Source organism: Mus pahari, chromosome 14, assembly GCF_900095145.1.
Source record: "Mus pahari chromosome 14, PAHARI_EIJ_v1.1, whole genome shotgun sequence".
NCBI classification, from domain to species: Eukaryota; Metazoa; Chordata; class Mammalia; order Rodentia; family Muridae; genus Mus; species Mus pahari.
Genome location: NC_034603.1, coordinates 49,785,621 through 49,813,264, shown reverse-complemented (window position 1 = coordinate 49,813,264; position 27,644 = coordinate 49,785,621). Strand labels below are relative to the sequence as shown.

General features: G+C 42.8%; 2 protein-coding genes across 4 annotated transcripts; both read right to left on the bottom strand.

The window, feature by feature from the left end:
- Nucleotides 1-296: 296 nt before the first annotated feature.
- Nucleotides 297-17,979, bottom strand: LOC110331925 (eotaxin). Of its 3 annotated transcripts, none has more exons than XM_021212795.1 (3): nt 5,109-5,319; nt 1,423-1,534; nt 297-1,041 (listed from the first exon to the last, which is right to left on the bottom strand). In XM_021212795.1, exons 1-3 carry the CDS (start codon nt 5,182-5,184, stop codon nt 936-938), a joined length of 294 nt encoding a protein of 97 aa, XP_021068454.1. In that variant the 5' UTR covers nt 5,185-5,319; the 3' UTR covers nt 297-935. The 3 variants fall into 3 exon arrangements, with proteins under 3 accessions (XP_021068454.1, XP_021068456.1, XP_021068455.1); XM_021212797.2 differs by lacking the exons at nt 1,423-1,534; nt 5,109-5,319 and adding exons at nt 17,116-17,227; nt 17,838-17,913 and having other exon boundaries at nt 356-1,041; XM_021212796.1 differs by lacking the exons at nt 297-1,041; nt 1,423-1,534; nt 5,109-5,319 and adding exons at nt 16,230-16,769; nt 17,116-17,227; nt 17,838-17,979.
- A 7,835-nt stretch (nt 17,980-25,814) lies between these two features.
- Nucleotides 25,815-27,605, bottom strand: LOC110331924 (C-C motif chemokine 2). Its single transcript, XM_021212794.1, has 3 exons — nt 27,461-27,605; nt 26,606-26,723; nt 25,815-26,340 (listed from the first exon to the last, which is right to left on the bottom strand). Exons 1-3 carry the CDS (start codon nt 27,534-27,536, stop codon nt 26,088-26,090), a joined length of 447 nt encoding a protein of 148 aa, XP_021068453.1. The 5' UTR covers nt 27,537-27,605; the 3' UTR covers nt 25,815-26,087.
- Nucleotides 27,606-27,644: the final 39 nt, after the last annotated feature.

The following is a 27,644-nucleotide window of genomic DNA, read 5'->3' as shown; positions in this document are numbered from 1 at the left end:
CACACACACACACACACACACACACACACACACACACACACTCCCCTGCAGTGATAATAAGACAGTAAGACATGCATGGATTTTTAAAAATGCTCAAGCGAATTCATTTCTGCCTAATAACATATACCTTACACTCACAATAACAATATCCTCCTGGAAATACAAAACACTTCCACATGGTGACCTTTATACTGTAAATGGGGAGAAGGTCACAAGAGGATTTAATCAGAACTGACAGATGGACAGGAATCTCCTCAAAGCTTTAGATCTTAAAAATGACAATGTTAAGAAAATGTTGCAATAAAACATTTTATTATATATAATTGGTATATTCTAATAAAAACCATTCTGGCTTGGCATGGTAGCACTTTAAAGGCAGAGGCAGGTAAATTTCTGTGAGTTTGAGGTCAGCCTGGTCTACACAGTAAGTTACAGGTCAGTCAGGGTGATACAGTGAGACCCTGTTTCAAACAAGCAAGCAAACAACACAATGACAAAAAGGACTGATGTTCATTAAAATGTGCTTTAAAACTCCAATATCTTAAATGTAACATGTATTTAAATATTAACATTTTAATTAGTGTATATTAATTGTGCAAAACAATGGATCACATTATGACATTTTCATATATGTGTATAAGGTGCTTTGATTGTCTATACCCCTCTATTATCCCCAGTTACCCCATTCTATTCCTCAATAATTCCACATCTCCTTTCATGCTCCCCCCTTTTAAGATGTTGCATATGCAAGAAATTACACAATATATTCAGTCTGACTTATTTCAGCAAACATAATGACTTCCAGTCCCATCTGGAACTACATGAATCCAAGTCCTCAGGGGACTGGTGCGGATATTCCCTCAGAGCACATCTAAGGAAAGAGAAGGAATCAAGCAGTTCTTAGGCTCTGGGTTAGTGTCAAGAGAGGAGGTTGTTTATGGTTTTGGAGTTTGGAGTTTTTGGTCCAGGTGCTTTGTGGCATCCTGGACCCACTTCTTCTTGGGGTCAGCGCAGATCTCTTTATCTAATCTGGTCTTGAAGCTGTAGAAGAGAAAAAAAAAAACAATTAGAAGGATACTCTGGAAATTCTCCCCTTTCCTCAACCCCCAGGATAATTTGCTATGGGGTGCAGATGTCACAGTGGTATAAAATGACAGTCAGAGGAGGGATGACACTCCAGGCTTGGCTCCTGCTCTTGATGGTGACCCAGTAAAGAGATCTTTTCTCTTGACCTAAAAGAACTGATATGGCCAGGAACCAGCTCCGAAGCAGAGATCTGGTAATAAACATGTGCTGTCAAAGCTCACGGACTGGGTTACAATTCTCAAATCGAATGTTTCGTTGGAGTACGGCTCTTGAGTGTGTACCTGGGAAATTAGTTTGGGGCCTGAGGGGTGTGTGTGGGGTGTGGTGTCTACTCACACGACGGCTTTCAGGGTGCATCTGCTGTTGGTGATTCTTTTGTAGCTCTTCAGTAGTGTGTTGGGGATCTTCTTACTGGTCATGCTAAAGCAGCAGGAAGTTGGGATGGAGCCTAAATGTTGGGAGAAGGAAATGGACAGGAAGAAAGAATCATCTGGGGTCAGTGGGTATTTTCAATCAAGATGCTGTAGGAAGTCAGGAGAAGGCAGAGGTGCATCAAAGGCAGAGGTAAAATCATGAAGCCTTGTACCTTTGACGTTGTGTGTGCCCCTCCCCATATTCCTCAGCACAGTGGGGACCCATCATCTCCAACAAGGGGTTATATTATACTGGTAACCTATTGTTGAGCTCTGAGAAGCTGGCTCCAGAAGCAAGTTTACCCTCCCATTTCAAACCTAAGTATGTTTATGTCAAATTTCCAAGATTTGTCTGGTAAGGAGATGATATCTGACTCCACACCAGAGAGGAGAGAACAGGAGAAGAGGCCATGAGGGACAGTACTGTGCCCCAGAGAACAGCTAGAGGGAAAACTCACTAATGGTACACGGAGAAGCTTCAGCCATGGAGAAATGTCTCAAGGGCTGCCTCAGCCAGTTTCTGCTGGTTTTAAGGCCTCGATGTGATGATGTTGCCTTTCTCTTATTAATTTGCTCTCTGGGGAGGGTATCCTACTCTGTCCAGGACTCCTTGGACTGAGAACTTCAATTGACAACTTCAACAGGGATCACCCACTCAATTTCCACTGGGTGTTTTGAGTCCTTGATGGCATATTTTCTCTCTCTCCTCTCTCTCTCTCTCTCTCTCTCTCTCTCTCTCTCTCTCTCTCTCTCCCCTTCTCTCTCTGTTATCCTTTTACTTTTACTATTATATTTGCTTGCTATATATTTAATAAATATACTCACTCATTCAAAATTTAAGTGTGGCTATACAAACAATTCCCCAGACCATACGGTATATAATTGACATTGGCAGCAGGCTATGAATTACCATTTCCGTTTTAAAGAAGTAACTCTCAAAAGTGAAGAGAGAGAGAGAGAGAGAGAGAGAGAGAGAGAGAGAGAGAGAGAGAGAGAGAACACAAGGACAGACCAGTGATGGAATGGATGGAGAAAGGACACACTCACAGACACCTGGCTTCCCAACCGCCTACCACTAGAACAAGGGAATAGCCATCTTCTGTACCCAAAACTACAAAGATTTTTTTTTCTCTCTGTGAACATTTTATTCAGCCTTTTCTTGTTTACAAAGAGTATTCACTGATCAAAGTCATTGATTTCCCTGCAGTTTCTTGAAACCGTGCAAGAACTTTCTCAAGACTGTAGGACCAGAAGGAGAAAAAGTAGAATTCAAGTGCTAAGAAAGTTTGTCTGAGAACAACAGAAACAAACAAACAATCAATCAAGCCCATACCCCAAAACTCAATAGTTTAATAATATGTGAGGGTCAGATAATGCTCATTTGGACACAGTAGCTTGTATATAGTTTGCATTCAACTCTTATTCACACAAATGGATTGTTTAAGTAACTAGATGAGAGGGAGAGTTTAAAGAATGTAAATATGAGATTACGCTTTTTATTAAATGACTTAAAAATTTAAAAGCAAATATGGATTAGATCCAAGTTAAAAAAAGGTCTGTGTAGATTGTGCAAGGTGTTTGGAGAATGGGATTTAAAGATTCATGTATGTTTGATGACTGAAGGTTATTAAAATTCCTACCAATAATGCTCTGCTCATGGTAACATTTACAAAAACTGATTCAAAAGCCAAAATATGCACGTCTAATCAAGTAGTTGTTTGTGATTTGCTAACATTTTTTAGGCTGGTTCATACTTATGAAAACTATACTTTAGCAAAACCAGGATTTCCTTAACATTTTCTTTGTTTATGTGTTATCTAAGTGTTGCACAAAAATTAACATTGTAGGAATGGCATGGCTGCCCTCCAGGGTGTTCAGCAACCAAGCTTGGAGGCCCTACATCAGCCAAGACAAAGAGCTGGGGAACTAGAGCCAGTATTTTAGCCTTTGACCTCTAAGTTCAGCCAGGACTTGGATATTGGAATCCCTCTAAGTCACCAATCTTCTTGATGGGAGAGGACACAGAATCTCCAGAGACTGGACTCTAAGCAGTGCCATATATTGACATACAGACAATTTAAGGGTAGACATAATTTACATTAGATTACTAAATTGTTTTGTGTTGTTTGGGCTCACTTACAAGCTGGTTCCCCTACTCGATTTCACACCAAAACATGTCTGTCTCAGGGGGTTCTTCAAGAGCTCTAACTTGGGGATGGACTCGCACCCCCAACTCTGCAACAAGCCAGAGGGAACAGCCAGACACCCAAGAGTAAAAACACTAATACCCCTAAAAATAGTTTAAAAATCTGAATGATTGCCAAAAGAGGTTATTTTCATTTATCCCACGCTATAAAAGCACTTGCCTTGGGAAAGATAACTCAGCCATCCAGCCGTGGGAAGCATATCCATGAAAGAAAAGTCAAAGGGAATTCCTTGCTCAACTTCCCAGCCAGTTTCAGATGATGTGATGACCTCCAACCTCACCTGAGGGACTCTATCCACTGAAGACCCCAGATGGCTTCTTTAAAAGGTCTTCCCTAATCTATTTTGGCTGAAGATTTTGAACACTAGAGCTGATATTTTGTGATCTCTCTCTCTCTCTCTCTCTCTCTCTCTCTCTCTCTCTCTCTCTCTCTCCCCATCTTTTTTTTTTACACTGGCTTGCTATGTACTTGATAATCTCACTCATTCAAAACCATAAACATGACCATCAAAGACTGTTTTCTCCAGGCCAGAAGAAAGGGGATAGAAAAGGCCCCGCCACTCTGATACCCCATTGCTGTCATTAAGAAGAGCATCACTGCAATCCGATAGTCTCAGAGCCAGTCATCAAACACTCTCCACTGTCTGCTCTCTGGGCACAAGTGAGGTTATGCTCTTGTATCTTTTGTTGGCTGGAGGTTTTAACCAGTTTGGTCCGGAAGGGAGAAGATGAAATGGCATGTGATACTTCTGAGTTTGCATGTGTTGCCTTGCAGAGCAGACGCTTTTTTCCTTTGCTCTCCTAAGCAATCTGGGAACCTGAGTATACAGTCCAGAAGCCGATCCCAAGCGTTATTTTTGTTTGCCATGGGCAAGTAGTTGGCCCTTGTTGATTTGATTTGGATTAGCTGTCACTGCAGCATGCGCTAGTTTGCAAACACCTACAGCAGGTTCTCAAACACAGTAAAGATGCACCTGTTTGAGAGCGTGTCTCAGGACCTCCTGCTTCACCACTGTTGCTCTCTTAGAGCCCTGCAGAAACTCTTCCCCCCAAATGGGACCTTCCATTTCATCACTATCCAAATGCTCACTGTGTCATACTCAGAAATGTGAGGAGTGTGGATGCACTTAGTACCTACCTCAGTAGTCATGAGAAAGGATGGAGAAGGAAGGGGAAGAGGGAGCGGGAGACAGAGACACAGAGAGAGACAGGCACACAGACAGTCAGACAGACAAGAGACAGAAAGAGAAATAGGAATGTGGACCAGTATCAGTTCTGGCTGTTTTACTGGTTGAGGTTTCTTATCCCATCTTTGAATGGTGGGGTTAGCAGCAAGTCTCTGAAGAGCCTCGCTATGTGGCTGAGAAATGCCTGGCTTCCCTCAAAGGTTGGAGGGGACTTACCTGGGTGAGCCAGCACCTGGGAGGTGAAGGAAGTGACCGTGAGCAGCAGGAACAGAAGTGCTGTAGAGATCTGCATGGTGGAGGGAGACAGATGGAAGTTACTCCGTGGATCTCAGCCTCTGGGCTCTGTAGGCTCTCCCGTCTACCTTTATAGGGAGCAGAGTGGGTGGAAGCTTCCAGAGAACACTGCCTGCACAAGGTCATGAAGGAGGGGTCTTGAGCAGTGGAACACTGTCAGCTCCTGGAAAGAGAGCAAATAGAAGAAACACAAAACCGTGGGAGGGACTTGGCATCTGTTAGGGGATGGGAGTGAAAACTGAAGAGATTGTGCGATGATGAAATGTGACTGATCATCATGCAGTGGAACAAAGAAGCCAGGGGATGACATGTGGAAGCCAGTGCTGGTTCATGTTCACCTGGTGTTTTGAAGGATTTTGGAATCCCAGAAGATCCCTTCTAAGAAAACAGGGCATGATAGTCATGCTTGCCCTTTTTATGTAATTCAATGGTCATACAATCTTAGTGTCCAGGTACTTAGCATTGTGGGAAGCAGCAAGTGTAGGGACAGCTTAGAAAACTGGGATCACACTTGGCTTGAGCTTCACACAGGCAGACAGACAGACAGACAGACAGACAGACAGACAGACAGACATATCACACATACACACACATACACACCAAGTGGTTAGCAATTCAGGACCACCACCTGTCCCAAGCTACTTATACACCCTTGTCCAAAGAAAGCAACTGGTTCCTCTGCCCTGATAATCTCCGGCAAGTCCTTAGCACCCCCTTCCCTCAACTTTCACTGGTTGGAAATTATTCAAGGACATCTCAGTATGCATCCTGGAATTAGGAGAAGGAGTGCATCTGTCTTGGATGGGCAAGCTATGTTCCCAGAATAAATGTTTAGGGAAAACTCTCTCTGTCATCCCATGCATGATTGGATATGCATATGATGAAATTCCAGTGCATTGTAGGGAAGGACAGTATGCAGCAAGTAAAGCCTTAGGAAACCTAAGCCTGCCAATCAAAACAGGAATCTACACAACACTCCCTTGCCCTATTGGCTAACTCCACTTGCTGGACCTTTTGAAGGAAACCCAGGGAATATGATAGCATGAGACTCTGGAGTGATCTCACTCAGAACTCACTGCTGCCTTTGTAGTACTTCTGTGCCGCATCTATTTTGTGCTTTTGTACGAAGCCTCTTGCTGTTCTGCTCCTTCTCAACCCCTGGTGCAGCACTTCAAGGGCTCTGACATCCCTGACTAGACAGCAACCACCACAAACAAGGAACTATCAGAAAGAAAAAAAAATTTTAAAAAAGCTAATTCTTACTGTCCTTAACTCCCTCTAACAAAAGCATGACCCTTCAAATCTTTATTTCAGTACAAACACCTAAGTGAATTTGATGTTCATACCTCACTGTTCAAGAAGATGGTAGATTAAACTGAAGGAAACAATCAGGACTGAGCAAATATTTAAAATATTTAAAACCAAAATACCAGCTGATAGCAACGTGCTATGCCTGGTGCCCTCAGAGAAAGCACCTCTAATGCTCAAACAAATAGAAACACCAGAAATCCAAAGACAGCAAGATGCCTCTATACCTCTATGTGCTTTGCAAAAGAACAGAAAAAGGCATACAAAGTTCATGAGGTCAATAACGACCACCTCTTTGATTTGCCACTTTCTGTGCTGTCACCAGCAGGAACGTATAGTCATTCCAAGAACCTCTTTTGATAAATACAGTAGCAAGTTTTTGTTCCTGTCCAAAGGCCTCTGAAAATATATAAATAAAGGTTATTAGCTGCAGAAAACATCTTGACACTTATTCTATTTCAGATTTAGCATTCCTTATTAGCAACAAAAATGTTGACAAGTGACTCAATTAAACTAGACTAATTGAGGATAAGAAACAAGAATTTGGCACTCATTTGAAAATAAAAGAAGAATATTTAAAATAAAAATAAAAATGAATAAGCTTTTATGATTTTCAAGAACCATATATCATTCGTAAATGAGAATTACCATAGAAAAGGCTTTTAGGGAAAAAAAAACATTTCAGATCCGTATGTTTTTAATTTAGTGATATTATATTCTTATGAAAAATGTTTATTTGGGTTATTGTCTTAGAGTTCTGTTACTGTGAAGAGACACCACGACTATGGCAACTCATAAAGAGAAAACATTTAATTGGGGCTGGATTACAGTTTCAGACGTAGGCCACTATCATCATGGTGGGAAGCACGTTGGCACACAGGCTGACATGATGATGGAGAGGCAGCCGGGAGTTCTCCATCTGGGTCTGTAGGCATCACAGAGAGCAAGACACAGCCTGCCTTGAGCTCTAGAAACCTCAAAGCCCACCCTCATTAGCACACCCTCTTCTACAAGGCCACACCTATCCTAACAAGAGCACCTCTTCCAGGCCTTCTCAAGTCGTGTTCCTCATGGCCAAGTATTCAAACATGTGAGCTTATAGGCGCCATTCTTAACTGAAACCACCACGGTCACCAAATCAAAAGAAAGTTCATTTTAGGAAGCATTTTCCTTTCTCCTTGGAGAATTTCGCATATACATACAGTGGATTCGGGTTATATCCACCTCCTTAATTTCACCTTTGACTTTGGATTTTCCAGCATTTTAAAGTGATTTGCTTAGCTGCTAAAGCCCTTTACTAAATCAAATCAAAACAAACTCCTCCATATCAAATGCACTGCCCTGGATCTGGTCTTCGAGCAACAGAGCAGGTGCCCAATGTCTTCATACCCTACGGATTCAAAGAGCACAGAGAAAGACAGCCTTCTAGTTTACCCTCCGTCTCAGAACGCACAGATGACAAGGTGGCTTCAAAACATCAAGTACAAGGAACATAGGAACCCCTATGCTCATCTGTGCAAAGCCCCTGGCTCCCACGTACGAGCAGCTGTGAGGAGAGGAAACGCCTTAAATACAGCAGCTGCAGTAAATTACCGTGTTGAATGTGAACACAGGGGCACCTTATGGTTGGTTCCTGGCTTTTCTGGGACAGTCCCACACCAAATTGACCCATAAAGGTTACATGGGAAGATGTGTTTAAATGGGTTAGGGTTAGAAAAAAAGTCAGTTCTGTGGTCAATTAGTGATGTCTGTCCTAAGGACTGGACTGCAGTGCTCTTGCTGGCCTATAAGCTCTATCTGCAATTAATCAGCAACTACCTAATAGGGGACCACGTCGCAGACCGAACACCCAATCTTTCGTTCCTTGCTAATCAGTTCTAGGTGACTAGTATGAGGACAGTGGATCCAGGATGCCTGAATTGGATCATGATTCTGTCCCTGATAAGCTTCATACTATGGGTAGCTCGTCTATGCTTCCTCTACTAGGCTAAGATGGGAAGCATAATCAAGCCCACCTCAGCTTGTTGCTATGAGGATTAAACTCATTAATATAGAAAGTACTTGAAAGAGTAGCGAGATCGCCATAGGTTCTCAGTGCCTGGCAGTTCAGCATTTGGTATTAGGACGTGGAGTGAATTTTGTGGACTGAGCTGGGGTGGGGTGGGGGTGGGCAGGGGCATTAGAAAGAGACTGTGTCTGGGCAGATGGTATTCTCTGCTTGCCTCCCAGACTTCCCACTACATCCAAGAAAGACATATACCAGCATACCCTATAGATGGTTTTTAGAAATCCCCACGTTGCACCCTGGGGGAGTGGGGTGGGATGTGGAATTCCAGAAATTGCGGTAATGTAAGCTATTTAGAACATTACTGATGTCAGAGGTGCCTGGATGACGTCATTAAGTGATTATGCACTTAACAGGAATATTTCTAGAGTTCCGTTGTGGGTATTATAGGGTGGCTTACTTATCTTCTTTTCTCACTGAGCTCTGGATTTTGATAGCCATCCAGAAACCTCAGTGGGAATAAGTAAAATAAATACAGAGACTTCCAAGTTCAGCAGCTGTCCCATCTAACTTCCCAGCCTTTCCTGGCAAGTGTGCAAGTAAGAAGCAGAGCTCCCCTGGCCTTCCTTTGCTTCCCAGCAGTCAACAGGAAAGACATTCCACTCACCTGTGACATGATTCTGTTTCTGGCGAACCGTGGGGGAGGGATTTCATCAGAGAAGCACAGGCAGTGGGTCCCTCAGTAGGAAAACACAATCTTGGATCCTTCTGTGTTTTTCTGAGTAATGCTGAGATCAGAGCAGGGAAGGGTCACTGGAATCGGGGTTCTTGGCTTTGATTTTTCTCAGTTACAGACCATGTCTACTGTGTCCAAGTCATGGGGCCGGGTTGCAGCTCAGCAGTAGAATGCTTGTTTAGCACACACAGGGCCATGGATTTAACTTGAAACAAACAAAGAACATAGAAACATAGATGTGTATTATATTTTATTCCTTTCTTTGAAAGAAAACAGAAAAGAGAGAGAATTGAGAGCTGGGACCAGAGATGAAAACTCCAAGGTTCTGTTATGCAATTTAGGGGTAGATGGCCCTGCTGCCTCTCCCGTGATTCCTTTCCTATATTGTGAAGCCTCTACTGTACTTGCCTTTGTGTACTGGTTAGTTTTATTGTCAACTTGGTAGAAGCTAGAGCCACCAGGGAAGGAGGGAATCCCAACTGAAAAATTGTCTTTGTAAGATGGGCCGTGTCTGTAAGGAATTGTCTTGAGTGATGATCGGCATAGGAGAGTTCCGCTCACAATGAGTGATTCTTTGTCTGTATAAGGGGTCCTGACCTGTGTAAGAAAGATAGAGAAATGAACAATAGAATCAGTAACCAGAATTCCTTCATGGTGTCGTCTTCAGGTCCTGCTTGAGGTTCTGCTCTGAGTTCCCTCAATGATGAGTTGTGACCCTGAAGTATAAGCCTATTTAAACATTCCTTTCATTAAGGTTTTATTTGTTTGTTTGTCTTTGTTTTGTTTCTGTTTTTTTTTTGTTTTTGTTTTGACATGGTGTTTATAAGGAAACAAACTAGAAAACTTAGTTTCACCGTGTACAAATCAGAACCAAAGAAAGACCGCTGTTCTCAAGGGTCTCTAGGGAACAGAAAGCTGTTACAACACTAACATGTAAAGTCTAAAATGACCCAGGTAGCAGGTCTTCTAGTTAAGATCACCTTTAAAAGAGGAAAATAGGGACTTAGAGAAATCAAATTATCTTCCTCTTCTGTAAAATCATTTATGAAGGGGGGCCCTTTTCCAAGAGTTCCCAGATTTCTCAGGGTTTTGGGTTGTTTGCTTTTTTATTTGTTTTTGGTGTGTGTGTGTGTGTGTGTGTGTGTGTGTGTGTGTGTGTGCACTGTATGCTCTTATGGGGATACAAAGGTCAAAAGATGGTGTCGAGTGATGTCTATCACTTCTCACCTATTTCTTTGAGTCAGAGTCTCTCCTTGAACATGAAGTCCATGTTTTCTCTGCTGTGATTCCCCAATTCTCCTGTCTCCGCTCCCCCACATCACGAAGCTGGGGGGTACGGACATTGATAACTGACTAGTTATTCTGGTGTTGGGGTCCAAACCCTGTCCTCATGATTGCATGAGTGATCTTAACCACTTAGCCACCTTCCTGGCCCCAAATGTCTTTATTTGAAGTGCTCCCATTGTCCCATTATTTCACATATCCCTTTAAAGGCTATCAACTCTCCTCTTACACAAATGTGAGACACTGAGGTGCACAGCGGCTAGATCCCTGGACCCACCGGTCACAGCAATACTAGCCAGTCCTTCAGTACCAACGCCAGCCCAATCTCAACCACACCTTCTTGTGGTTGCACTGCAGCCAGATGATGCTCAATCAACTTACTTTCTGCAAAATAGTGAGTGCTTCAGTGATTTCGGATGGATAAAAGCCAGAGCAGCCACCTGGTATGGATAGCCTCCACATTTACTGAGACAGAGTTTATAGAATCAGACGTGGATGCAGTTTGTAGCACTTCAGCCTGCATGCCATTGACCTTGACTCCACGTGTGACTCTGTTACGTCTCTAGTCTAAGGAAGTAAGAGTGTTGTGCCCTAAGTTCATGGGGAACCCAGAGGAGCCCAAGAATTGCTAAGTCTGCTGCAACTGGCAAAAGATTTTTTTTTTTTTTCGAGACAGGGTTTCTCTGTATAGCCCTGGCTGTCCTGGACCTCACTTTGTAGACCAGACTGGCCTCAAACTCAGAAATCCACCTGCCTCTGCCTCCCAAGTACTGGGATTAAAGGTGTGTGCCACCACGCCCGGCTCAAAAGAATCTTTTTTTTTTTTTTTTAAGATTATTTATTTTATGTATGTGAGTACACTGCAGCTGTCTTCAGACACACCAGAAGAGGGCATTGGATCCCATTACAAATGGTTATGAGCCACCATGTGGTTGCTGGGAATTGAACTCAGGACTTCTGGAAGAAGTCAGTGCTCTTAATCGCTGAGCCATCTCTCCAGCCCAAAAGAATCTTTTATTGTTTCAAGTTCGAACTTGGTTCACCTGCCTAGCACTCACTGTGTGAATGCTGGCAAGCGACCCTGAGTCCAGAAAACATTGGGTTTATATACAGTATAGTTAGAAATAGTGTGACTATTTACAGAAAAGGGGGAGTAGAGGGTGGAATGGTACTGAAGTGGGAGGGGTTAATGGGTGGCTGCTCAAGGAATAATTTTATGGCCAGTTGTAACGGTGTCTGTGAACTGACTTTTGTTTACCTTTTTTTCCCATGGTCTCCCTTGAGCTTGTTATTTTTCTAAGGTTTCAAAGAGAGGCACCTGGAGTTTGGCTGCTTATCAGCAGGAGTATTGGTTTTTGGAAATGCAGAGGTGGTGTCATTCTAACAGTAGGGGATATGCAATAGTGTCTGCGTTTGGTGGCTGATTATGAGATGAACCCCCGGGTGGGGCAGTCTCTGGATGGTCCATCCTTTCCTCTTAGCTCCAAACTTTGTCTCTGCCANTTCTTTCATGGGTATTTTATTCCCTATTTTAGGGAGGAATGAAGTATCCATGTGTTGGTCTTCCTTATTCTTGATTTTCTTGTGTTTTGGAGATCGTATCTTGGATATTCTAGGTTTCTGGGCTAATATCCACTTATCAGTGAGTGCATGGAGGGGGAGGGAGCCCCAGCCTGCTGCAGGAGGGGGCATACCAGCTGTCCCAGTATCACTTTGCTGTGGTGGTGGTGGTGGGGAGAATGGAAGCCTCTGGTGGGGAACGCAGAGGCCCACTGTTCAGCACTGAAGTCTCTATAGTATCAGTAACTTGGGGGTCACAACAAGAGGGGTACATGAATGTCTGTTGAGGAGTAAGTCTTTATCAGTCTGTCCTTCCCTCCTATCTCATAGACAGAACATAGCTGTAGTAGGCATTTTTTTCTCATTGATGAGACAAAGTACTTGATAAAAACAAAAGAAAGGAAGGATCTATTTTTAATCATAGTTTGAGGGTCCAAACCATCCTGGGTGGCTAAGCCATGGTCGAAGGGATGTGTGACAATTGATCACACTGAATCTGTGGTCAGTAAGCAGAGAGAGATGAATACTGGTGCGCAATTGCAATTTTCCTTTAATCAGTCCAGAACCCCAGCCCATGGAATGGTACTTCACATATTTAGGGTGAGCCTTCCTATCTCCTCAGTTAACCTAATCTAGAAGTTTCCTCACAGACATCTGAAGAAGTTTGTCTCCTAGGTGGATTTAGACCCTGTCAAGCTGATAGTTAATATCAACCATTACTACAATTAACCCATCCCTAAGAGAGATGGCCCATTTCCTATGGCAACATAGGATAGTCTTGAATGTGCCTTGGTGATGGTTGATCCTCTCTCTCAGAAGATTTGGATCAACCTGGATCTACCTTGTCCAGTGCCCTGTATGCCCAAAAGACAAGTCATGTGTACACAGTATGCCATGCCAGGTTTGAGAAGGAAAGCATGGATGTATCCAGCTCTCTCATTGACAGGGCTCAGCAGCAATCCCATAGCCCTTCAGGGCTTGGCTCTCCCCTGGGAATGCTCTTCCATTTTCTTGATCTTTGTTTCTGGTTGCCCTCATGAGATCCTTCATTTTCTTTCCTTCTCCTTAGCCATTTCTGAGTAGAGTATTGAAGAAAACCTCTACTCAAGCCCCCAAAGAACCAGCCCAAATCTAGTACTTCAGGCCTTTCTTTTTTAAAAGAAATTCTAAGTCCATATATCTTCACTCAGGCAATGGCAGCATCTATTCCCCACTCTCCCTATTGGAATCTTTGTTACTGGAGTTTTCGTCTCTGTGTTGTGTTTGTAAGGGTCTAAGCAATGGTGATATTGGTGTGAGAGCTGTAGTCTAGAAATCTCTATTTTCGGAGGCTCAGGGAGGTTAGGCAGAGTCTAATGTTGAGTCCTATTACCTTTAAGATCACCACAATAGGGGGGAAACTTGAAGTATGGGGTATTTTTAGGGACTAGGCTTGAATATGGCTCATAGCATTTGGTTTCTCACCCTATTGGTTAAAATTCATTCACAAGGCCCTCAGACAAATAAATCCTAGGGGTTCTCTAAAGACTTGGGGACCATATTCATTTTGAATTGGCTGTGTCTTTTAGTGGGTCAGGGATCACTAATTGTTTTATTGATAATTTAATAGATTTTGTCAATAATTTTGGGGGTTACTCCTTTTGGCATTCAGCTAGTGTCTCATCACCCACTTTTTAGTGAGACATTCGCTTGCACAGCAAAGCTACATTTCTATCTTGTTTTTCCCCTGTCACTTTATTCAACTAAGAGGCTTTTCCACAAGAGAGAGAGAGAGAGAGAGAGAGAGAGAGACAGAGACAGAGACAGAGACAGAGACAGAGACAGAGACACAGAGAGAGACAGAGAGAGACAGAGAGACAGAGACAGAGAGAGACATAGAGAGGCAGAGACTGAGACAGAAAGAGATGTACCAACACACAGATTGTATTTCTTGCAGCATAAATCTTGAATTTGTGGATTTTATTCGTATGTTAAAGGACAGCCAGTTCTTTCCTAAACTGTTTTCCTTAAAGTGATAACTTGACAGATGCAGACAGAAGCAACCAGCACACCATCAATGCACATTTTTGTAAAGTTTCCCTTTGGAGCTAAGATTTCTGTAGACAGGACCTGACAGCTTTGTTGCTTTGGAATATGGGCCTCCATCTTTCCAACCTCAGGCACCAGCTCATTCCATCTGCTGTCAGAAGTCTGCTGAATGTTACTTGTTGCAGTTTTATATTTAATTTATTTTACTGTGGGAGGGGCAGGGTTTTGCTATGTATCCCAATGCTATGCAACTCACTGTGTAGCCCAAATGGCCATGAACTTATAGCAACCCTGAATCAGTTTCCTAAATGCTGGATTGTAGTTGTGCATCATCATGATGCACTCCTTTGGGTTTTAATGGGGCACAGGATCATCACAGTTGTCTGTGTGTAATCAAGCAAATGACACCCTTTATGTTTAATCCAGAGACAGGACAGAAGAAGTCCTGTAATATAAAAAGAAAGAATATGAGGAACCCTTAACGTTTTTCTTAGCAATAATCCCCAGACCTGTAGGGTAAACTCCTTATAGGGCAAAAGGGACATCTTTGCCACCCACCACTCCCAACCAATATATTTGGTGGCCCTACTTGGGCATCTTTGATGGATATGCTCCCAGATGTGAAATGTGTTTGTTTTGTTTTTATTTTTAGTGTCTACATGATGCTGGTGCCTCCGTGGAGACCATGGCTCTACTATACCCTCTCACCTAAAGAAACCTGTCTGCCAGGTTAGTGACTACTTAAGACAACTAGTGCTATAACTCATACATTAGTGGTATAACCCATCTAGTCTTTGAATCCCATGGACCACTGATGCTGAGCTGGGGATCACCCTCTGTTTCTGGTCATGGTTTTGGATTTCTCTTTAATTATTCTTGCCAAAGGGCCCTGAACATAGATGAAGACAAACGAGGTTTAAATTCTTTAAAATAAGGAACTAGGCTGGCAGTGCATCTCACTAGGTGGCTAGAGTGCTTGCCTAGCATGCACAAAGTCTTTGAATTGGTCCCCAGTACTTCAAAAACTGTGCATAGGGGTACACACCTGTTCCCTCCCTCTGGAGGTAGAGGCTGGAGGATAAAAATTCAAGATCATTCTTTGCATATTGAATTATAGGACAACATGGACACTTGGTTAAAAAAAAAAAAAGACTAGAAAGAAAAAAATTAAGGAGACAAACAGTAAGTAAGAAAAAAATGCAAAGAGAAATAAGAAGAAACGGAAGAGGAAGAGTTTCTTTGGTCTTGGGCACAGGGAGTTCCTCCTCTCTGAACTGTAAATTCACGGATTCTCTGCTTAACATTGACCTGTATAACCTGTATTCCTTTCTGTGTGACACCACTTTCATGGCTCTAAGATGAAGCATGTGACAGGAAGATGATAATTTGGGTGATGCTAGTCTGCCTCCTGGTGGCTGTTTTGGAAAATCTGCTTGGTGCAGACAAGCAAAGGCCTGACTCTGGAAGCTGCATGAAAGGCAGAAAGCTCTGTTAGATCTGGCTGGAGCATCAGTGCATGGTCACTGGTGTACTGTTGGTTTGCCACTAAGGTGAACACTCTCTTCTGACACCTCATGTTTCTACCTGAGGCTTTAGTGGAGGCTCAGCTGGAAGATCCAGGGATCTCTTAGAATCTTGTACTAGGGCTACAACCTTTACCTTCCTGCCCTTTCTGATTAACAGAGATAGAACTGTTTGAAGACTCATGTGGCTGCCAGATGTGGAAGAGAATGTGCAAGGTCACGTTGGCCTGGAATCTCCATTGTCAAAGCCAGAGATGTATTTTAATATTCTGGACTGGAGGGACTTGGGGGTCTGTGAGGAGACCAGACAGATAGGAATCTTGTGTAAGCAGAGATTGTGTGAAAAGCCCATGTCTTTGGGAACCCAAAAGGTGCCCGGTAAAGTGGCTAAAATTGGTGTCAGATGTCAGAGGCAAAACTGTAGACCTGGCTTTTTCCAGCTTCAGCCTGTCTGGCTTTCACAACTAAGCTCAATCTAAGCTAATACTCAGGGTTACCATGTCTGACCCCCTCCCCTCCCTCTGTACCCAAACCCTACTTCTTGCCACCCTGTTCATCCCTCCAACTCGTTCCTTTAAAAGACAGCATCAGAGATAGACTTTTGTGTAAAAATACATTTTATATGAAACTTCAGTAGTTATACATTTAAAAATTCCACAATATCATAATATTATGATTTTATCCTAAAAGTTTTTAAATAAAATCCTTGCACTGATTCTTGCAAAGTCCCTTCATAATACAAGAACAAAGGAAATGGGGAAGGGGGGCAGAATTCTGCAGCTAACACAACGTTAAAGTGACATGAGGTCTCCAGAGCTTTACATTCAAATCACACCAAAGTACATGGCTAATTAAATAAAAATATTAATAACTTAAAGACCATTCCTTAGGTGTGACCAATTCACATTCCTACAGACAGCTCCTATCCCTGAGGACCGTGATCAACCCATTTCAGCAACCCTTCTCAGAAAGGACAGGGGTGAGGAATTTTGCTTCTTGGCTCCTAGGTTGGTTTCTGTTCAGGCACATGTCTTCAAGGCTTTGGAATTGGGGTTTTCATGTCTAGGTATGCTATGGCCTCCTCGACCCACTTCTGATGGGCTTCAGCACAGACTTCCATGCCCTTCTTGGTCTTGAAGCTGAAGGAAGAGGGCTCAGTTAGAGAGTATGTAACTTATTTTGTGAGTCCCTGTCTGGCCTTATCCCCAAGTTGATGACAAAACCCAGGAGTGGAGGAGACAAAGGAAAGGCCTGATGGGAAGATGCACTTCTCATTGGTCAAGGAAAAAGCCGCTTGGCTCTTAGAGGGAGAGGGAAGTTCTGAACTGGTGGCTCAGAAGAGAGTGGTGGGCTTCAGTTTTCCCATTGAAAGTTATGTGAGTTTGTGTTAGAGATACAGTCTCTACCCATTGAGTATATAATCATATTTACTGCCTCAGGGATGACTTAGCGCTGAGGGGGTGAAGGCAAGTGTTGTGTACTTACATAACAGCTTCCCAGGGACACCGACTACTGGTGATCCTTCTGTAGCTCTTGAGATTCCTCTTGGGGATCTTTTGTTTCTTGACATAGCAGCATGTGGATGCATTGGGCCCATCTACAATGAAAGAACAAGAAAAGATTCTTGGTGGTAGGTTGTGGGTCTTTTGTTGATGCTTAAAGGAATGCCCACCCTAGTTTAATGTCTCTCCTCTTTAATATGTCCCTCAATTCGTTTTCACTTGAATAGGCCAGTCAATAGAGGCAAAAATAGCTGATGACAACAATGAGTGTCACTAGAAGGCATTAGTATAATGCCCCAGTTCTTTAGAAGAAGGAGACACTGGTTATGAGTCCCCTTTTAGGATAAAAGAAATAGTGTTTAGTTGTGACACAACCTCTACATAACCACTGTCTCTGGAAATTGGGCTGGATAAAGCACCCACTAGACATTGTGCCTCTTTTACCTGAGAACCACCCCAGACCTCTATTTGATAACCCAGGACCCCATCACCACAGAAGGCAAGAACTATCTTGTTTCCACAAATGAGTCCTAAGGGAATCAGGTTCAAGTTCTGGAATTATCACTGGACTATATCTTCTTGTCCTTCTTTTAATTGCCCTACTTTGGCAAAGCCAGTTAAAGGTGAGACTATGGGTAAACCTCGTTCTGTAATGGTCCATGAAATGTCCCAGAGAAGAGAAACAGGAGACAGGGTGAGTCTCACCTGGTTGGGCCCACACTTCGATGCTGAAAGCAGCGGCTGTGAGCAGCAGGCACAGGAGCATGGCAGAGATCTGCATGGTGGAGAAAGAGAGCGAGAGAGCTGGCTTCAGTGAGAGTTGGCAGACTCTGTGCTGGCCTTGCCTCTCTGCTCTTCTGGCAGCTCTGCCTCCTCTTTTATAGGCAGCCGATAGGGAGGGATCTTCTTTGGGAATGAATCACGGGAGAGAGTAATGTGAGGCTGGCCTATTTCCATTTAACACCAGGAATGGAAAATGAGGTGGTGACTCTGTCCAGATAGAACACTGTACTGTGAACTCTGGCTGTTCCTACCAGCTCAGCTCCTATTGGAAAGAGAAGCTTTTTTGTAGAATGAGGAAGGAAGCAGAGATGACAGAGTCAAGAGATTCCTATTTCCCCCTTCAAGCAACATCCCAAGGAGCCCCGAGTCTAGAAACAGGCACTAAAATTTTGACTGAATTTAAAAATGCACTTGAAGATGGAAAGTCCTGATAACTTTTCAAATCACAGAGGAAAAGATGTTAGCAAACAAACAAAAAACATAAAACATTTCCAAACCTTGTGTCTAATATCATTTTTAATTACTAAAATCAAAACAACTCTTTATTTGGGAAAGTTAAATGGCGTCAGCTGGCCAGTACGTGGTTGTAGGTAGATGGCTGAGGTTGAGGGTCATCCCAAAGCATTCTCTCCAAGTCTAGTGTCTGAAAGAACTTTAATAGCTATAGTTTGGGCCAGATGTGGCTTATTTCCTCTCCCTCTTTCTCTGCATTGCACTGTGAAGGGCATACCATATATTTCTCACGATGCCTTAAAATCTCCAGGCACATAGGCAAGCAAGCATAAAGTAACTCGCAGAAGTGTTTTTAAACCACTTTATAGAAACAGGTCTGTAACTTGGTAGCAGAGAGAGTATTAGGCAAGGGCAGGGGCCCAACTTCTGTTCCCAGAAATATTGTCCAGAAGAATTCAGATCTTGGAATCTTGTGGTTTTCCAAATATCTGATTAACTATGGAAATATCTTTTCCAAGTAAAAGAACATAGAGAAGTCAAACTAAATGTAGTGTCATATATTTAGTGTCAGGTCTCAGCATGTGAGAGGCTATATGGCAGGAAGAGTGTGCTCTTGGAGCTAATCTACATTCCATGGTGAGACATGTCAAAAACTCCAGAGTCTGGGGATGTAGAACACACTATGCATGAGCGCCTGCCCAGGCTTCGTGACAAAGATGCAAACCTAGACTCTAATCAGCCAACACTGTGACAATCCAACCTTTGAACTGAGAAGACACAGTCACAGACTATATCACTGACAACTGGTTGGGAATTATCATCTAGATAATATAAAGAACTCCCACAACTCAGTAGCAAAAACAAAACCAAACAACTGAATTGAAAGTGCCCAGAGTATCAATAGATGTTTCTAAAGGATGATAGACAAGAAACATTGAAAAAGACATTCCACGTTGCCAGTCTTTGGAATCTTGTGTGAGGTGCTGAATTCAATGTCAAGTCCCTATATGTAAATAAATAAGAATGAAAAGGAAAATTCAAATCAAAACCATCATAAGGTATTAGTACTTTGCCTCATTATAATACTTACATCAAAATATCAAAATAAAGACTAGCGCTTATAAGATCAGTACTAGAGATTTTGTCTAGCACATACATAGCTCTGGGTTCCAATCTTAGCACTATAAAAAAATTAGCTGACAAAGATGAAAATGGGAACTTGTTTAGTGAGACTGTATTTGAGCTTTTACAAGGTGAAAAAGGCCTAGAGGTCTGTTGTTCAACGATGTTAGGTATATCAACATTAGTTCCATAACTATGCTTAAAGATGGAAAAGATGGTGAATTCTGTGGTTTATGGTTTTGCCACCAACTTAAAAATTTAAAAGAGAATGAAGTCTTTAAAAAGTGACTTTTATAGTTCTCAGTAAAAACTGGTGATTGTTCCTGAAAAATGACTCATTGGTCTGTTCCCGACTCTCTGTGTGCATTGGGGACTGGGAACAAGACACAATACATACTTACTGGGAAAGCAAACCTGGGAGAAACCCAAGCAGTGGGGCTGTGGAGAGGGCTCGGTTGGTAGAACACTTGTCATGTAAGCACAAGGACCTCAGTTTGATCCCCTGGACCCAACTAAAGGTTGAGCAAAGGGATACAAACCTATAATTCCAGTGTTGGGGAAGGGATAGGAAGATCTCTGGGGCTCCTCGCCAGTCAGTCAGCCTGACCCACTGAGTGAGTTCTGAGTTCAGTGAGAGATCTTGTTTCAGAGAAAATCTGGACAGTGCCTGAAGAACAATATCTGGACCTCTGGCCTCCATGCAGATGTGCCCATGAAACCCAGCAATGAGAGGTGGTGCTCAGTGGCTTTGTGCTTCTAAATAGGCACCAGGAAAGATGCTCGCTGGACAGGAGCTTTGCTCTGTTCTCAAGTTGAGCATCCTTGACCATGGCTTCAAGATCTATCATCTATGGGCTTCTTATGCCCATTTCCACCTGTTGGCTATTATGGCATTGGAGCTGGGTGGACACACCTGTTTTTAGTAGTTATCACAGCTGGTACAGACCTTGGACTTGTGATTATCTTGGCAACAAGATTAAAAAAAACAAAACTGACTGTTACTGTACTGGGCTACTGGTACAGGCACACTACATCTCACTGTGTGCTTTTCTGGTTGTTTTCCTTGCTTCCTCCATAACTGATCCACAACTCTTTTAAGCCAAAACTTCTAGGCTTAAATGAGACCTCCAATTTCTAATCAATTCCTTTCTTTAAACCACTTTATCCACCTGGAAGCCTCTACAGAAGATTTATTGTTTGAAACCTTTTTAAAAAATCCATCCCCATGCTTTCATAGTCAAATGGTTTTCAGTAGAATTTTGGAGGGCATGCACTCCAGAAAAGATAGCCTTCAACAAATGGTGCTGAGAAAGCCAGAGATCTACCTTTAGAAGTATAAAGGTAGATCCCAGCTTTCACAGTACACAAAAATCAACTCAAATGGGTTAAAGATATAAAATGTAAGACCTGAAGTCGTGAAGTGACTAGAAGGAAACATATAGGAGATCCTTTGTGATGTGGGGATAGGCACAAAGAGCCCAAAGCATAGACTACAAAAGCAAGAATCAGACAATCATATTTTATCACCACAAACGTATAAACAATATATCTAAAAGGCCACTTCCTAAGTGAAGGCATAGATAAATAAAAGAATCCTCAACTTTACAGAACATGAGGTATAATGATTAGCGTTGATTGCCAACTTAACAGAATCCATAACTACCTGGAAGGAGGGCCTGCGTGTGTGCCTGTGGGAATTATCTTGACTAAGTTAGATTAATTGAAATGGAAAGACTTGGCCACTGTGGGTGGCACCATTCCCTGGCTGGTATCTTGAACTCTATGAGTAGAGAAAGGGAGCTGATCAGCAGTCTGCCTTTATCACTCTCTGCTTTCCTGCTTTGGATGGGGCATGAGAAGATGCTTCAAGTTCTTGCTCTCATGATTTCCCTGCCATGATGAAACTAAGAAGAAACTCTTTCACTTAGAATAAGAGTATTTGTTTTCATAACAACATGAAAAGAAATGAATACATCAGGGTAAGGCAAGTCAAAACCACAGTGAAACCTCCCTCCAGTCAGAAGGGCTATTGGTAAAAAAAAAAGTCAAAAATTAAATAATACTGGTAAAGGGGCTCCTTGAAACTGTTAATGGAAATGTAAATTAGTGCAGTCATTTTCAGGAACAGTATTGTAGTTCCTCAAAATATTAAAAACTAGAATTGGCAATCTTTCAACCCTGGTACTGGGCATGTAGCCAACAGAGTAAGAATCTGTATGCCAAGAGACATCTGTACTCCATGATTATCATACCACGGTCCACAACAGCTAGGAAATGGAAACAGTCTAGTCTTAGTTGATAAGTAGATGCAGATGATGTGGTAATAGTATAGAGTGGAATATCAGCCATCAATGGATGGAACCCTGTCACTCTTGACAACATGGCTGAAACCGGGTGTCATCGGGTTACATGAAATAAGCCAGACACAGGAAAACCAGTCCCATGTGATCTTCCTCATGTGAGAGCCGTGAAGGTTGACCTCATGAAATCTGAGTGTAGTCACTAATGACTGGGTGGGGCAGGAGGATGGGCAGACCAAATAAAGTCAACTAATAGATACCAAGTTACAGATGGAGTGGAGAAAGGAGTCCTGGTGGTTGCATTATATGCTATTGATTTATAATTTATATTTGAAAGGCCAGAAGAAAGGATTAGGAGGTTTTTTTCATTTAAAGATGGTAATTGTCTCATGATACATACACACACACACACACACACACATACAGAGGGGGGGAGAAAGAGAGAGAGAGACAGAGAGAGACAGAGATATGATGATGATGATGATGATGATGATGATGATGATGATGATGATGATTTCATAAACGAATGATTTTTATGCATTGGTCATAATTTAAAAAAAAACAAAACACCTCTAAAAGTCCATGTCAGTGCTTGATTTGGAACAGCAGCTGTGCCATCAGAGTCTGTAAGACCCTGAATTTCTTTCCTGAATTCTTATTCCTATTCATCATAATTGGAAGCTGACCAAGTTCAGATCAGAACAATAGATACCATGAAAACTTTTTTCAGAGGCTGAGCATCCAGTCCAGTAACCTGCCTAGGAGGACCAAGAAGCATTGTGTCCCAGGTACTGTGTGCCACCAGGGTCTTCTGGGAAACCCTGAAAACCTACCAGTGGGAAGGAGAGCTTCCCGCATTTCAACACTCCACATCAGAAGCTTTTGGAAAGTTTTACATTTAAGTTTTTTTTTTTTAATTTACATTTGGTGGCTGAAGAGATGGTTCAGTGGTTAAGATCACAGAGGATCAAAGTTTGGTTCTCAGCACTTAGGCCAGGTGACTGACACCTGCTTGTGACTCCAGATACAGGGGAGATCTAATGCCTGTAGGCATCTCAGGTATTCACACTCAAGTGTACAAACTCACATGAAGACAGACAGACACACAGTTAAAAAAAATAAAACACTTTTAAAACTCTATTTATTTGCTTATTTACTTGTGCGTGTATACACACATATGCCAAGGCTTATGGTTGGAGGTCAGAGATCAATTGTAGGAATCAATTCTCTCTTTCTACCATATTGGTCTCAGGGTTGAACTGAGGTTGTAAGTCCTGGTGACAAATGCCTTTACCTACTGAATCACCTGGCTTGCCTGTGTATTCTCATTTTTATAAGGAACTCAGCATATTAGCACAATGTATTAGCTAGGGTTCTCTCCATGTGTTTATTATATATTAGTTATATACCCACACATGTATATCTATGTATATATACATGAACATATATACGTGTGTGTGTGTGTAATTATAAAAGATAGTTGATTATACTGAGTTGCATAACTATTCACTGTGTAATTCCCCAGTGAACATTTGGAAAGTCAACAGTCTAGTAGCTTTTCAGTCCATGAAGCTGGACACCTCAGGAAAACAGGGGCCAATGACCCAACTTCAGTCTGAGTCTGCAGGCCTGCAAGCTCCTTGGAGAGTCCCTGGCGTGAGATTCTATTGAAGGGCTGGAGAGGGTGACATCAAGGTCCACTGGAGTGGAGCTTGCATATGCCATTCGCTTGTTTTGCTTCTACTTCTCTTCTGTCTGGATCCCTGGCTAGCTGGATGCTGCCACCATGTTAGGGTAGGTATCTGCACTTACATTGGCAAAACCAGGAGTATGCTTTGCTAATGTCCTAAGCATCAATCACTCACACCACATAGACAATCAAGATAAACCATATTGTGCAGGCCACTTAGAAAGCACCTGTGGAACAAAGGAAGGCCTTTACCTATACAGATGACATCCACACTGTTATTTGGCTGTCTTCTCAGCAATCCAGACTGCGCCCAGCTACTGAGTATAAACCTTGCCTGCTCCCTAGGTATGCAGTCTGAAGGACAGACTGTCTCTCAAGGACCACTGCACTAACCTAAAACCTGGAACCTGCACTAGAAACTTGATGTGTCAGGGTGGGGGGATACCCAGGGAGATAACTAGGGGGACAGATCCCCCCACACTCACTTAGAGAAGGGAAGGGGGGATGGGGAGAAGGATTGTGGGAGCAAGTTCTTTAAGGGACTGTAGCTAGATTGCCTCAGTGTAGACTTGTAGCTTTAACAATCCAACTGTATGCTAATGTATTTGTCTGTTTTAAGTCATTAGGTTTATGGTGGTTTGTTAGTGGCAATCGGGGACTAATAGGAAGAAGTGTGGTACCTGGGGCAGGGCGCCGTTGCAATAAATCATAGAAATGGCTTTTGAATTGAGCAATAAACAGAGGCTGGAAGCCTGCGAATTATGGGAAAGGATGAGACATTCTGGAAGAGGTTGGCAGCAACGGGAAAATGAGTGTATCCAACTTGGCCTCCTCAGGCACCTAAGCACTGCCAGGGCTTTTGCTCAGCTCCATTGTGGCTCCATTGTGCAAGGATGGAGGAACTCATGCTTACTTTGAGAAAAAGAAACCTAGTCAATATTCCCAAGAGTGAGCAGATAGGACTTGCACATGAGTGGGGACATACTGTCTGCAGGGTGAAGTATTCGTGCCCCACTTCTTTTCTCTCTCCTCCTCTCAGGTCAGTCTGGCACCAGAGGCCCCCTGTTTTATAAGCTGCAAAGCAGAGACCACCTCATTTCTAATTTATTTCCTCTTTTCCTCTTTGCATCCACTATGATTTTAAGATTTCTTTTCTGACCTGTAACCAGCACCGAGGATCACTGGACCTGGAATGTAGAATCAGCGAATTCCTCACACAGCTACATACACACTGTTTGCTGTCTGATGTAACGGGGCTCTTGGAGCTCTGAAGGAACCCCCCCAGCTTCAGCCAACGGGTCTGGTCTGGCTCAGGAATGCTCTAACTCTGAGCAGCAGCAATGGAAACTTTCCAGGAGACATGCTTCTAAATCAGGAAGGAAAACGTTGAGCCCTGTTGATCTCTGCAACACCTCCCCTCCCCCACTGAATTGATAGATGCCACTTGCTCCTAAGGGACCCAGTCAGTGTCAGCTCCTGTCCTGCCTGCAAGCCAGAGGTCTCCCCAGCACCTCATGCTGCCAAAGAGGATGCAGAGGTCTAGCTTGACAATCTTTTCTCCCCACTAGATGGAGAGGGTGAGCACCATGGGAGTTTATATCCTAGAGAAAGATGCCCACTCTTCCTTGGTGGAGAGGCTATCTGTGTGTTCCTGTGGTCCAAATGCCCCTAGGATGAGCCCCATGCCACAGACCTCAGATGGACATTCAGAGAGAGAACATCTATTCATTTGAGCGGACAACCTAGGTTCCTCTGTGTGGAGTCAGGGTGTTGATGGATAGAAACGCACTAAGGTTTCAGATAAGTTAGTTGCCTCATTAACAATCTCTGGAAAGGTCTGTATCCTAAACTATTTCCCATGGTCCAGAACATTGTTCTCTTGTACCCGATATCCAGCCCTCATCTCATGATGAGCTACAGTCAATCACTTGTCTCCACTTCTTTCTGTTTGTCTGAAGTCATCAGGATGTATTTTTCTGAAGCTCACCTCTGAGCCTCTGAACGAAACACATCCCTCCCTCTTATTGGACCAAAGAGCTTATCCTTTAAACTACAGGTCAGAGGGAATACCATGTTCTCACCTTCTTATTCCAAACCCTGTATTCAGCTTCCTCTTGAAAAATCCCCATCTCTTGATATACATGCAGCTCCATCTGATGGTTTCCCTCTCTCTCCCCCCTTTAATGTATACACCATCTTCATTTCTATCTTTGGATAATTTCCCCCACCTACCAGTTTTTCTTAATGCTTTTGTGTTCCCGCCCTGTGCTGACCTCCAAGTTTATATACTCTCAGCATTGCAATTTCCCTCAAGAAAACACCCAAAGTCAGATTGGTGTACAAAAATAATATATTTCTTTTAATAATTAGGAATATCCATAATAATATTTTAAACAATACCTTGGAACTCAAACACAAAGTTTACCCATTCATCTTTACAAAATTCATCTCTCATACATTGAAAGTGTTGAATCAGGATTCACAGAGAGGGAAAAATGGATCCACATCTTGCATTTAAGAAATTTTAGTATTCATGAAAGGTAATACCATAATATCAATAAGTTAAATAAGTTTAATATTAATTAAGGCATCACAGTCCAAGTCACACTAGTTCACTGTCACACTGGTCACTCCTACAGCAGTGCTTGAGGTGGTTGTGGAAAAAGTAGTGGATACATTAGCTTCAGATTTACGGGTCAACTTCACATTCAAAGGTGCTGAAGACCTTAGGGTATATGCAGTTTTAAATAAAGTTGTAGTTTCTGATCTCATTTGGTTCTGGTCCAGGTTTTTAATGTATGTCTGGACCCATTCCTTCTTGGGGTCAGCACAGACCTCTCTCTTGAGCTTGGTGACAAAACTGTGGAAAGAGAAAAGACACTGTTAGATGAAATTCAATCTGCTATACATGGAGGGGCTATGTAGGTTTTCTAAGATAAGCTCATGGAATAGGAAGGGCCTGAACAGCAGCGATAGAGACAATGCTGTTGAGAACTGCTGCCTTCTTGGCCTTGGTTTCCCCATTGGGAAACACTTGGTACTGGATCTGAGTGTGTGACTGACTATAAGTATATGAGGACCGTTCCTTGCTCTTGGACCAGGGAGGGTTGGGGTATATAACTCACACGACAGCTTCTTTGGGACATCTGCTGCTGGTGATTCTCTTGTAGCTCTCCAGCCTACTCATTGGGATCATCTTGCTGGTGAATGAGTAGCAGCAAGTGAGTGGGGCATTAACTGCATCTGGAGAATAAAAGAGAAGCAGGGAGCACATTAGGACAGGAAAGATGCTTCTGACCTTAGAGAAGAAAAGGACCATGAGGAGAAGGCAGGATGGGATGTAAATGCCAATACATCAGAGCTGGGACGTGATCTTTGACACACAGACTCAGTTATTTGCAGCTTAAAGTAGGTTCACAGTCTCGAGTAGAGGGATGCCATTAGAACTATATGACTCTGGGGACTGTCATTTGGGGAAGTTAGAAGTCAAATTACTATGACCTGAGAAGGTTACCTGAGTACATTACTGTAGGCTGAAAAAAAATCTATATCTAATCATGAGCATCTCTGATCCCAACCACCTCTGCTGAGCTGCTCTCTCTGGAAGCTGGGCTGGATCCTGGGTCTCTTCCCCTTTCTCCTCTCTCTGGAAAAAGGCACCAACCTAAGCCTCTCTTGGATCACCCAGGTTCCCAAATACTGAGGAAAGTAGCTGGAACAGGAACTGTATGAAGGTGTGATTCCAAATTTAGATCTAACAATTAAAATTTTAGTTGCTTTCCAGAAGCAACCGTGTTATTGGGTTGGCTCGTTGTTCTTCTCTATGCTTCTTACCTTGGTAAAATAAATAAATAAAAAAATAAATAAAATAAAAAATATAAAGAAAAGTATCTGACCATGTGAGACTATGCTATCACAATCCACGACAATTCAAAAATGGGGTGATATGTTGGGAAGGGAAGGGAGCTGGGGGGTCTCACCTGGCTGAGCCAGCACGTGGATGCTCCAGATGGCAACTGTGAACAGCGTGCCCAGAAGCGTGGCAGGGACCTGCATGGTGGTGGAGGAAGAGAAAGCTGGCTTCAGTGAGAGTTGGCTAGTGCTGGCCTGGCCTCTCCTCTGTCTCTCTGCACTTCTGGCAGCTCCTCGGCAGCCTTTTATTGT